This window comes from Pelophylax lessonae (assembly GCF_965119305.1).
Source record: "Pelophylax lessonae genome assembly, chromosome: 12".
Taxonomy (NCBI): Eukaryota; Metazoa; Chordata; class Amphibia; order Anura; family Ranidae; genus Pelophylax; species Pelophylax lessonae.
The window spans coordinates 149,486,210-149,499,232 of record NC_138779.1 but is presented as its reverse complement, the minus strand read 5'-3'; the positions used below and the strand labels follow the sequence as shown (position 1 = coordinate 149,499,232).

Sequence of the window (13,023 nt, the reverse complement as noted above, 5' to 3'; positions counted from 1 at the left end):
GTGCCACCAAAGCAAGCTGCTTGCTGTGGGGGCACCCAGCAGGAGGAAGGAGCCCTAGGAGTGCCGGCATGGGACCCGAGAAAAGGACAATCGGGGCTGCTCTGTGCAAAACCACTGCACAGAGCAAGCAAGTATACCGTGTGTGTGTGTGTCCTTCTTTTTTTTTTTTTTTTTTTTTTTTTTTTATGATTATAAAAAAAACAAGACTTTATCACTTTAACGTGCTAAAAAGGAAAAAATAGTATGAAAATTAATGAATAATACTGGATACTAGGTAAAGCTCCCTATATAACGCAAACAAAAACAATAAGATGTATCATTACAACAACTCAAAAAATTCCAAAGCTGAAAAATGCAAGGGTCCAACAAGCCCATGAGGAGACTACCCAAAACTGCACTGCAAATGATGCCATATGTATAAAAATCTTTAATACGTAAAAAAAATATATACATGTATACACTTATATATTTGACAGGTACTTGTATAGCACCGGCAGTTTGCTCAGCACTTTACATATATATTGTACAATCACATCTGTCCCTGCCCTCATGGAGCTTACAATCTAATAAATGTATATGTTGTGAGAACTAGCATCAAAGGTAGAACATTTAAGGGCACCGCCACTCACTTGAGGTGTTTGTTTTGTTTTTAGGGCTTTCCTTGCCTATTTTTATTAAAATCAAGTTCAGCAATCACAAACATAGGTTTCCCTCGCAGGAGTTTTCAGCATTTCTTCTCCTTCAATAAACAGTGTTCAGCCCCTCTGGCTTGTACTTGCAGCACTGCCGCTCTGGCCCTACACCCGAGGCCTGCGTCTGTCTCCTACAGACTGTTCACTGACCAACTTGGTGCACACAACTAGCAGCCTCTTGCTGCACTGACTCCCACGTTGAGCCCTCCTGACTCCTGGGCCAGACCTCCTGTCTGCTGGGGTGGAGCCCAGAACCATGGTCAGGTTATTACTAAAAGCCCAGCACACACCTGACCAATTGGTATGCTGGCTGTTCTGAATAGCTGGAACCAGGATTGGAGATTTCATCCTACCCAGATCACTTAGAAATCTCCAGGCTTCAGGTCCCAAACTGGACTTTTTAAAACAATGAGGGTGCCAGTTTCCTCTTCTGGTCACAAGTTGGAGCCCCTCAACCCATCTGGTTAAGAATTCTGGGTCACAACCTCTTCCTAGACCCTGACAGGGCAACGCTCTGCCACAATGTGCATGTAAATGCATGCTAGCATAATTTACCCATGTTAAAGCTAAAAATGCACAATACATAAGCAGGGAACCATATAGAGGGGATCATCTTGAATGAATAAATAAACCCGTTATTGATAAAAGTACTATAACAAAATAAATGGCGCCTGTGCTGGGCAACCCCATGTTTACTATGCAGCAGAGCAACCACTTTGGATAGGATCTGGAAGACAGCAAGTATTACTGTGGTAGTGGCGGCTGCCACAGTGATTCTCTGCTTCCACAGGGATTGGCCAGGTATTGGAATATGCATACTACTTGCATTAGTCCATGCTGGAACAATTTGGTATGCAAACAAAGTAAATTTTTGGAATTCAGCTTTGTGCTGCTGGTGTGTTGCAAACAATTCTGACATACCTCTTCTCTGAAACGTATGGAAACTCTACGTTCTAACCTGATGCATTGGCACACCTTCTTTTTGTTATCTCCAAAGACAGTGTGCAGGTCAACTTAATCCTGGCATGCAGTGGTGATCGGGTCTCCAAGCATGAAATGCATATATAACTTGCTGTCATTTGTTCAAACTGAAGTTTTGTCTATGTTCTGCTTGCAGATCCTAGAAGGCCAGATGAAAGTTCATATAATACTGGATGATATAGCTGGAAACAGCTACCTTCAGGTAAACTTCCAAACACTATCAAATGGCTAAAACCAGGCTATGTTATGCTTTTTTACATTCATGATCTAAAACAGTTTGCACATCAGGAGTTCAGATTTTACCTCTGCATTCTTACTCCAAGCCATTCACCATTTTACCTGTTGAAAGGTTTTTGTGATTTAAATGAAAAAAGTTTAGTAGAAGGCAGATCTAACTAAAAGCCAACAGATCCTGCGACTTCTGAAGCTCGTATTGTAGTCATGGACCTACCAAATTCCAGTAGTAATTAAAAAAAAAAAAAAAAACTTTTAAATTATTGATTCAATTTGAAATAAAATAATTACTTCTCAAGCAATTACATTCATCATTTTGTTGCTTGAAAAACTTTGCTCTTGGAGTATGTGTCAATAAACTGCAGCATTGTTACATGCAATGCGATCATGGACTGGTAATACTGCAATGCCCCTTCATCTAAGACATGTGGTTGTGAAGGATTAGTCTTTTAGAAGTTGCTGGTTATGTGAATTATGAGTAACCATATACAAAAGTGCGTTTTTACTTCCTCTTGGACTTTGAATGGAGATAAAACTCTCTCAGCCTTTCCACCTGAGTACACGGTTTGGTTCACAATTGCTGGGGCCGGACACTATGTCATAGCGTCGCACCCGGGCCTCCGAAGGTCAGACTGCTGAGTACCATCTGTTCCCGGTACTCTCTATGGTGAACTTCTGCCCCCGGAGATTTCCTTCTCCAGTTTGCCTATCACACGGGGGTAGAAGCATCGGCGGGAGGAGGGGGGGTCGATCAAGCGGCTGAACCATGATTGTTCTTAAGGTGCAGGGAATCGCCAGCTGAAAAAGATATCTGAATGATGCCTGCTTTTTCTCTGCCTGCTTTTTCTCTTTCCTGCCTAGAGGAGAGATGTGGGGTCTTCTAGACACCACATCTCTGCATTAAGAGGACCTGTCATGCCCTATTCCTATTACAAGAGATGTTAACATTCCTTATAATAAAAATAAGAGTGATCAAAAAAAATAATTTTAAAGGGAAAGTTTAAAAATAAAAAAATCAAATAAATAATAAAAATTACATTTTAACGCGCACACAAAAGCTAATGCATACGTACATTGCGCCCACATATGTAAACGGCGTTCAAACCACACGTGAGGTATTGCTGTGAACGTTGGAGGGAGAGCAACAATTCTAGCCCAAGACCTCCTCTAACTCTAAACTGGTAACCTGTAAAAAAAAAAAAAAAAAAAATTGAAGCGTCTCCTATGGAGATTTTTAAAGGAGTTGTAATGTCAGAAGGTTTTTTTATTTTAATGCATTCTATGCATTAAGATAAAAAACCTAATGGGTGTAGCAGCTTCCTCAGCACCCCCTAATACTTACCTGAGCCCCGTCTCTGTCCAGCGATGTCCACTAGTCCCTTGGCTGTCCAGGACTCCTGATTGGCTGAGACACGACCATGGCGCCATTTGCTTCCACGGCTATCAATCAAAGTCAGCCAATCGGGAGAGAAAGGGGGCAGGGCCAAATGGCAACTCCATGTCTGAATAGACACACTGCTAGTTATGGTGGACACTATCGGATTGCTAAGAAAAGGACCTGGTAAAATGTATTTTTCTCTTACGTCCTCCGACAGTCGCCGCCTCCTCTAAGTCCTCACTGTTGGGTATTGTCTTCCTATCCATAGGAATAGCTAGGCATATAGACTTAGTCCAAAGACAAAAGGCATTAGCGTATACACACCCACGGGGGCTGTCCCATCCGGTCAATACCCCCCCGCATCACCACTCCCAACTCGGTTTTAATTTGCCTAGCGTCAGGAATAGTCAGGCTTACCTTGTGCTGGGGCTTCAGTCTCAGCCTTCCTAAATCTTTTCTTTGATTTTCTTTGAAAATGTCAGTTTTTTCTCTCACTTTACTAGCTGTTTATTTTGTCAGCTCTAGTGTTAGTTTGTTCTTCGGATGAAGATGGATCATGCGGTGCTGGGATTCGGACTGGCCGCTCTGGTTCTCCAGGGCACAGAGGGTCAGATGGACCCCCAGCCCGCCATCGAGCGTTCAGCTATGGTTCGCCCTGGCATTAAGAACGACCCATCCCTGTTCGCTGCAGGGATGCAGCCGTGAGGTGGCAACCTCACAGGACTCATCTGCGATGCTGCAGCGTCATGTCCCTGGCTCACGGCACTCCCTGTCAGATGAGGACAGAGGTTTTCCGTGCATAGAGGCTTCCCCACGCCATCTGGTACAGGTAAGTACTTTTCTGTGTGGGGCCTCTGTCGGGGGTGGCAGTCTGTGTTACTGTGTGTCCCCATGTCTGTGCCTGTGTGACTCCCTGTACGATCCCTGCGGGGTTCGCTTGTGCAGATCTGTATGTTTGCCGGGGATCCCTGTCCCTGTGTCACCTTAGGTGCATGTTTGGGGGTGCAGACTTATGTGTTTGTGCGGCGACCGCTGCGGGGGAAAATTCGCGCGGTCCGCCATGTTTACTGTGGGCACTCGTGTATAGCTCCTCTGGGGCGATTATACATGTAAATTTGGCGCCTTCCGCCGCCATTTTGTGGGCGGTGGAACGATCGGTTCGGCCGCATGTCGGCGGCCATCTTGGCGTAGCCTCCAATGCATCCCTATGGGGCAGCCATTTTCCCTGAGGTCTGGCTTATAGTACGGCCCCCTCCAGCAGCATTTCCTTTTCCTTCAGGCAGCAAGGACACAGGTAGCAACGCTCTGCGGGCTCTGCAGTTTGTCTCTCTGTCTTCTCCTGTATACTGCTTCTGGCTCAGTTTCTTTTCTCCTTTTGGGGGTCTTCATAGCTGTGACAGTAGCGGTGGGCTGCGCACTCCGCATCGCTATTTAAGGGGACAGTACACTGTTTTTTTGCACTGTAGTTTTTTGATAACTTGAGCCATGGATTCTCAGGAAAGCAAGTTTCCTCCAGCTTTAGTGGGGGGCCCCAGTTCTCCTGTGGCCCCGCTGCGACCTGATCTGGCTGCTGTAGTTGCGACTTTAGTGGCAAATATGGAAATGCTGATGTCTGAACGGGCTGCGAGAAAACGGCCCAGGCTGTCTCTCTCTTCTGATTCAGATAGGGATATGGCGGCTGCTGCTGCTGCGAGCATGCCCTTCTCAGGGTCCCGCTCATCCCTGGACCCCCCGGGGTCTGAGGGGGAGGCTGAGGTGGAGGGTGTTGATACATCCTCCCCAGGGTCACCTGAGGAACGGGCGACCATGGATGAGTTGATTATTTCGGTTAAGGATACCTTACATTTGGAGGATGAGCCCAGTTCTCCGAGCGTTGTGTCCTCATTTGGGACGCACAGGGCCCGCAAGTCTGTGCAGGTCTTTCCCTGCCCAGCTGAATTTCATTACACTGTTAATGAAATGTGGCGCACGTTAAAACGTCCATCCCTGGAGGACCACTACCAGTTTGTGGCGTTAACGTTCGGTCTCGCTTCGGCACCCAGGGTGTTTACCAAGGTGTTGGGCACCGATCCTGAGCCTGCTGCGGGCCCAGGGCATTGCGGTCCTGGGGTACCTGGACGATCTGCTTCTGAGATCACGTGCCAGTCAGGACCTTGTGCGCAATCTGTCCATCACGGTACAGACGCTCCAGGAGTTCGGGTGGACCATCAACGTTCAAAAATCAGCGTTGTCTCCGTCGCTCCGCCTTCCCTATCTGGGAATGGTTCTGGACTCTGCTCAGGCAAGGGTATTCTTGCCGGAGGACAAGCTCCGGACTCTTTGGGACGAAATCAGGTCCCTCAGGGACAATCCGTCCTCGTCACTCAGACCTGCATGCGGGGCCTGGGGTTGATGGTGTCGGCCTTCGAGGCGATTCCCTTTGCCCAGTTCCACACGCGGGCTCTCCAGACGGAGATCCTGGCCAGGTGGGACAGACTTCCTCAGTCCTTGGATCTGGATGTCTCCTTGAGTCGCCAGACCAGATTGGCTCTTCTGTGGTGGATCCAGTCCCCGTCGGTGGCGGAAGGCAAGTCCTTCCGCCCGTTGGTGTGGACAGTGGTTACCACAGACGCCAGCCTGTCGGGCTGGGGCAGAGTCCTGGGCAACCTGTCTGCCCAGGGCACTTGGTCGGAGGAGGAATCCTCCCTCCCGATAAATGTGCTGGAACTACGAGCGATAAAACTGTCTCTTCCAGTGGTCGGACCGTCTCCAGGGCCTGCCTGTTCGCGTACAGACGGACAATGCTACCGCGGTGGCTTACATCAACCACCAGGGGGGCACCAGGAGTGCTCGAGCAGCCCGGGAGGTGACCGATATTCTGTCTTGGGCCGAGACTCATGTCCCGGCAATCTCAGCAGTTCACATTCCGGGTGTGGAAAAGGCAGACTATCTGAGCCGCCAGACCCTGGACCAGGGGGAATGGTCCCTGCACCCGGAGGTCTTTCAGATGCTGTGTGCGAAGTGGGGATCCCCGGACGTGGATCTGTTCGCATCCCGGCTAAATCGAAAGGTGGGAAGGTTCGTGGCAAGAACGCGCAATCCGTTGGCGGACGCCTCGGATGCGTTGGTGGCCCCTTGGCATCAGTATCGTCTGATGTACGCCTTTCCTCCGATTCAATTACTTTCCCGGTTCCTTCGCAGATTGGTCTCGGAACCGCACATGGTGATTCTGGTGGCGCCAGACTGGCCTCGCCGGTCCTGGTACGCCGGCGTTGTTCACCTGGCAGTGGCGCCTCTGTGGCGTCTGCCTCTGCGGGAAGATCTCCTGTCTCAAGGTCCGATCTTCCATCCTGCTTCACAGTCGCTGGCTTTAACGGCCTGGCTGTTGAGACCCAGGTCTTGAAGTACAAGGGTCTATCTCCTGAGGTTATTCCTACCCTGATCAAGGCTAGGAAATCCTCCTCTGGTAAGATTTATTACCGTACCTGGAAAGCCTATTTCGCCTGGTGTGAGTCCAGGGGGTTCTCCCCTCGTTCTTGGTATCGAGAATTTTGGCTTTCCTCCAGTCTGGAGTGGATCAGCGCCTGTCGCTGGCCACGATAAAGGGCCAGGTGTCTGCACTGGCTGTTCTTTTCCAACGCCCTTTGGCGTCTCGTTTTTTGGTGCGCACCTTCATTCAAGGTGTGCGACATCTGGCTCCTCCCAGGAAGGAGCCTTTACCTCCATGGGACTTGAACTTGGTTCTGTCCGTGTTGCAGCATGCTCCCTTTGAAAACATCAGGGAGATATCTTTGCCTCTGCTGTCGAAAAAGGTTGCTTTTCTAGTGGCGATCACTTCGGCTCGCAGGGTGTCGGAGCTGGCGGCGTTGTCTTGCCGCTCCCCTTACTTGATCATTCACAAGGATAAGGTGGTTTTGAGACCACCCCCATCCTTCCTTCCCAAGGTGATCTCGGAATTTCACCTTAATGAGAACATTGTCCTTCCTTCGCTTTGTACAAAGCCTAAACATCCAAAGGAGATTGCGTTGCATTCCTTGGACGTTGTCAGGGCGATCAGGGTTTACCTGTCTACGGAGTCCTTTCGTAAGACGGATTCCCTCTTTGTCCTTCCTGAGGGACCTCTGAAGGGCATGGCTGCGTCCGCAGCAACTATTGCCAAATGGATCAGACAGACCATTGAGCAGGCTTACGCCTTGAAGGAACGGGTTCCGCCCTTCCCTGTTAAGGCGCACTCTACCAGGTCTTTGAGTGCATCCTGGGCCTATTGGCATCGGGCCTCGGTGGCCCAGGTGTGCAAGGCCTTGGTCGTCGGTGCACACTTTTTCCAAGTTCTACAAAGTAGACGTTCTGGCATCAGCTGATGCTTCTTTTTGGCCGCAAAGTTCTCAGTGCGACAGTGCCATGATGGACCCTTGAATTTTTTCTCTGGGTCCCTGGCTGTTGGCATTTGCTTTCCTGGGCTGTTGCTCCTGTTGAGCATTGTTTTTTTCTGTTGCCCAGTTGGTTCTCTTACGGTGCATGTAAGATTCCTTTCTCTGTGGGTACTGCGTTGCCTTTTCTACGGTTGCGTCTCCCACCCCTCATGTCTATACTGCTTTGGGACATCTCAACAGTGAGGACTTAGAGGAGGCGGCGACTGTCGGAGGACGTAAGAGAAAACTGAATTTTTGTAAAATCTTACCTGTAAAATTCCTTTCTCTGAGTCCTCCGACAGTCCCCACCCCGCCCCTCTTTTGGGGTTCTTATTACCTACTGCTATGCTACCAAACTGAGTTGGGAGTGGTGATGCAGGGGGGGTATTGACCGGATGGGACAGCCCCCGTGGGTGTGTATATGCTAATGCCTTTTGTCTTTGGACTAAGTCTATATGCCTAGTTATTCCTACGGATAGGAAGACAATACCCAACAGTGAGGACTTAGAGGAGGCGGCGACTGTCTGAGGACTCAGAGAAAGGAATTTTACAGGTAAGATTTTACAAAAATTCAGTTTATGTACAAAAAGTACATTTCACCTTTTTTGGGTTCTGCTCTTGTAAGGACCACTGTATTTCCACATGTGGATTGGGTATTTTCTTCTTCTGTTGCAGAATGTCTATGCACCAGAGCAAGATCCAGAAATGACAGTGGAGAAATATGAACGATCATTTGAACAGAATGAAGATCTTGGCCTCAATGATATGAAAACAGAAGGCTATGAAGAGAATGTGACGAGTCACAGCTTATAGATATCCTCTGCACAGTGCCCAAACCCAGGAGGGTGGAAATCAGTATCTCAAGGACATTTAATACAGTGACCTTTTTCAATTGGATTAGACGTACCAGTCTCTATTTCTGTGTCCAAATGTGCAGCAGATGTCAGTGAGTGGAGAAGACCACGGGAAAAAATGGCTGTGATGCCTGAAATGTTATGTAAAGACATAGGAGATTTTGTGTGACACCTACACCCCAACATGCAGCAGGATGTATTTATACAATTTATGCTAAAAAAATCTGCTTTTTAATTTGTGTGCTCTTAGAATATAGAACTAATTTGCATTTATTTTAAACCATGGTTTTTTCCTTAGTGGAGAGAATTTAAAATGTAATAAATTGGTAATACGTTTTCCTATATTTATAGAACCCAACGGAGATGGGCTTTTTTTTTTTTAAGTTCTAAAAGGGCCAGCATTGGTTTACGTATTTAAAGTTGATGTTTGGAACCATATGGTTGTAGTTAACACTGCAGTTGAAAATACCTTTATGTTGCAGATAACATGTATGGTCTTGAAGTGTAAAGGAAAGATTGTATACTTTTTTTTTTTACTGACATGTATAGCAAATCAACATTTCTAAGGAAAGGAGTACATTGGGGTAAACCAGTAATATGGATGCGGATATTGAATAATTTCAGTGCCATTTAGTTTAGGACATCTGCTGCAGCTCCTGGTACCTGTATTTGCCATAGGTCATTCTAATTTATACATTTGTTTGATAATTTGTTGTGCAGTTCAAGCCAAATTGAACTTTCAGTGTAAATTGAAATTCATTTCAGCTGCATCAAAACAAAAACTATGCAAAATCTTATTTTTTTTTTTTTTTCTTTTTTAAAATGCAGCCACAGCCTAAAAGCATGTCCCCTGCCAGCATGCTGCAGAAAGGGCTCTTGTTATCCATGGGGAGGCAGGGGTCTCTGCCAACTGCTGCTGAGTAAGGCCTTAGGCTCTGCAATTAGCAAAGCTCTTGCTGTTTGGGGAGTTCTAGCTTTTACATAGCAGGAGGTATGTCGTACGTCTGCAGTGACACCACAGGGGCAGGCTTTTTTTTTTTTTTTTTTTTTGTTTTGACATACCTGGAATATAAGTGGATTTTTACTGAAAGTTCCATTTTGGCTTTTAAAGCTTTCCATAAAGGATCCTCTTGTAAGAAACCTTTTAAAAACTTTGAGTTATTATACACAGCAGCATGATGCAGGATTATCGTAGATATTTAGCATTAGCTTGTGCACTCATTTTTTTTATATAATATATATATATGTATGTATCTAAATAAAAACCATTGAGATTGTTTGACAGAGCTGTGATGCTTTTAAAATGTCAATAAAATCTTTATTTTTTCCTATTTATTTGGCTTGACATGTACTGTCCAACACCACAAAAAGGGAAGAAGATTATAGGTGTAAATGTATGGTCACTATACCTAACCTGCTAGAAACAACAATCCTATTGTTATACCCCCCTTGTCGGAGGGTTTTATTACAATTTGTGGATTGTTCTGGAGCTGTTTAAGTGCTTTTTCTTGTGAAGGAGAAACATTTTTTTGTAATGGCTTTCCAATGGGTCTGTTTTAAGTCCCGAACCGTGTGGTGTACAAAGGACCAAATATTCAGACATGTAGACAGGTCTGGGAATCTGAGATTTAGGTTTTAAAGAGAACGTTGTGTTCAGTTGAAATAGTACATAATTGTAGGGTTGGTTCAGGGACTTCGGGATCGGAGCCTCTCTCGTCATAAAGGAGCATCAGATTCCCGAGTGCCCTGAATCCCTCCATTGTGAAATTCTTGACCTGCTCGGTCAGGTCCAGCTCAGTTTATTTTGTTGGCGTTCATCATCGAACATGTATTTGAAAGTAAGGTTGCGTCCTTACTTTAGTACATGTTGCGTCCTTACTTTACTTTAGTACTTTAGTCCTTAGTATCAAAGATGTCTATTTGATGTGAAGGGCAAAATCCCAAACCAAGCTGCAAGACTGCAATCTGATCAGAAGTAAGTGGGGTAGCTTTGAGATTAATGTTAAGTTGATTAATGCAGAGTACTTCTAATGATGTGGAGTTTGTACTACAAATCCTTCAGGCTGCCCTGCTTCTTTGGCTTGGGAGTGGCAGCTAGTTGTAGGTCTAAAAACAAAATCATCATCGTGGGTGTATTGGATGTCTTGGGAATACCAAGATTGGTGCCATGTGCAAGGATTTTGTGAATGGTGGGTGTAAGATCACTAGTGCCTGAAATGGAGTTCCCTTATTTGGGAAGTTGAGAACATTTTTACCATTGGAGTCACCAGGGGAGTGCCCACCACCATGTCGAGTGCGCTTAGAAGGACGTGTTTGTGTTGGCTGAGGAGCAGAAAAACGTGAAGTTGCCTGTGAATAAACAGAAGCAGAGTTGGAGGAATCAGATTCAGAACATTCTTCAGTTTGGGATTGTAATTAATTTTTAGGTTGTCCAGGCCTGCTTCTAGTTCCTGGAAAAGATTTATCAGTCCATTTGTAAGCATAGCTGCCTAAGAAGGCTAGTTTGTCATGGTTAAATTTAGATTGTTTTTTGATAAGGATATCCTTATTTACATGTTCAAGTTGGTTCTTGACTTCCTGCCATTTGGTTGGGAAGTCAGGGTGATCTGTAACGTGTTTGTGTATTGAGAGTACCGATTTCCACATCTAGTTGGCACATGTCTTGAGTATTGCTTTACTAATAATATCATTAATTCCTTGCTACATTTATCAAGGGCTGTTTCCCAAGATTTCGTAAAGGTGTCAGAGGGATTATGTATAGTGGGGAAAGTGTGAAGTCTAAGACCTTGTGCGTTTTAGATCCTCTTATATATTTTTCAAAAAAGTCTGTGCCAGTGAAGATTTGACTTCCTTTTTAACAGACCAAAGATTTTTTTGTAAATAAATCTTGAGTTCTTACTCATCTCTATGGCACGACGTATAGGATGATTGAATGGTAGACATGAATCCTGTCTAAGTGGGACCAAGTAGATCCATAATTCAACAATGTGGCTCTAAGAGTAAACAAGCAAGACAAATGGGAACAAAATAAACTTATTACTGAGCTAAAAATGAAGGCCAGGTGTGTTATCCACCTAAACTATAGAAATTAGTTAGATAAGCTCAGATGAGAGTTGGCTAATCCGATATAGGTGCCTACATCCCAAGGTATATGAGAAAAATGTAGGAGGAAGAAGGGGGCTAGATTGGGAACTTTTAAGGGTACAGTCTAATGGCCAATAATATTGGCAAACAGACAAATAGAATATATAAAAATTTTATTACACACAGAAAAATATAGAATACATAGACAAACCAAGTGTACACAGACACTAAGCAATAAAACTGTATATGTATAATTAGTACGAGTCAACTAAATTCTATATACAGACTACACCAGGATAAGACATATCATAAGATAGTACCCTCACTGACTCCTATAGTCAGGTGGATGTAGCTGCTGTGATACCCAGAGTGCCCCACATGTTTCGCGGAGACCCGCTTCTTCAGGGGCATGAGGTGGTGCAAAATCTATACCATATACTAAATATAAAACAGAGACATGGTAAGTGCAAAATGCTGCATAATCAAGCAACAATCTATCAAAATTGGAAACAAATTGTGTCCAAATCCCTGTGGGGAGCCTACCTTATAAAAGCGCCAGTCACCGTCCAACCAGAGACATCGAGGGCAACAAGGTGGCTAATCTCCCCCGGGTGAGCATGGAGGCAGCAAATAGTAGGATAGGAACCCTCAGTAAAAATATTGATGAAGTCTAGATGATGACAGACAGTGCTCTAGAACTAATATAAAGAAATATATAGCCGAAATAGAAGATAAAAAATAATAGTAAATTACTACTGTAAACTGTTAGCATAGGATGAGTATAACATACCATCCAGAGGGTAAACCTATCAAAGACATGGCAAGCGGTGGAGCAGATGGTGTGGCTCACATGGTTGGGGTCACAGACTGGGAAAATAGATGCTTCCAGAAAGGGACCACAAATCAAGATAGCCACACCATATGCACCACCGCTTGCCTTGTCTTTGATAGGTTTACCCTCTGGATTACATCAGCATTCCAAAAGCTTAGGACCTTAGAAATTGAACATAAGTGTTTAAATATGACTAAAACATTGAGGTTGTCTCCGTCCGGATGTGTCTGTGCAATCTCTATATATGAATCTTCTGCCCATACATTTGCGGACAAACTCGTGTTACACCAATACAAATTTAGTGATTAATGTGGAAAGTCATTGGCTCGCTATCTACACCCAGACTCCTACTTTTATCTCACACCTTCGGGGACAAAACTGAGAAATAATATCCTCACCACCTTCAATTATGAAAAAGTTTAGTGACTTCTACCAATCTCTCTAATATAATAAAAAGTGGTGCCATGCTCCCAAATGTCAACGTGCTAGTATAAATCTGTTTGCATAGCAATTTTCAGAATCGGCATATCCAATCATATATAACAAAACAAACAATGCATCATTCCGTAAAATGTCC

The 13,023-nt window shown here is 45.1% G+C and overlaps 1 protein-coding gene across 1 annotated transcript in view; it reads left to right on the top strand.

Annotated features, from left to right (window-relative positions):
- ZPR1 (ZPR1 zinc finger) overlaps window positions 1-9,265 on the top strand; it is a gene marked incomplete at its 3' end in the record, with an annotated part of 83,353 nt that extends 74,088 nt beyond the window's left edge. The window contains 4 exon segments of the mRNA XM_082273975.1: window positions 1,810-1,875; window positions 8,352-8,468; window positions 8,471-8,554; window positions 9,251-9,265. Coding sequence (XP_082130101.1) covers window positions 1,810-1,875; window positions 8,352-8,468; window positions 8,471-8,554; window positions 9,251-9,265 — 282 coding nt within the window.
- Between the last annotated feature and the right edge of the window lie 3,758 nt (window positions 9,266-13,023).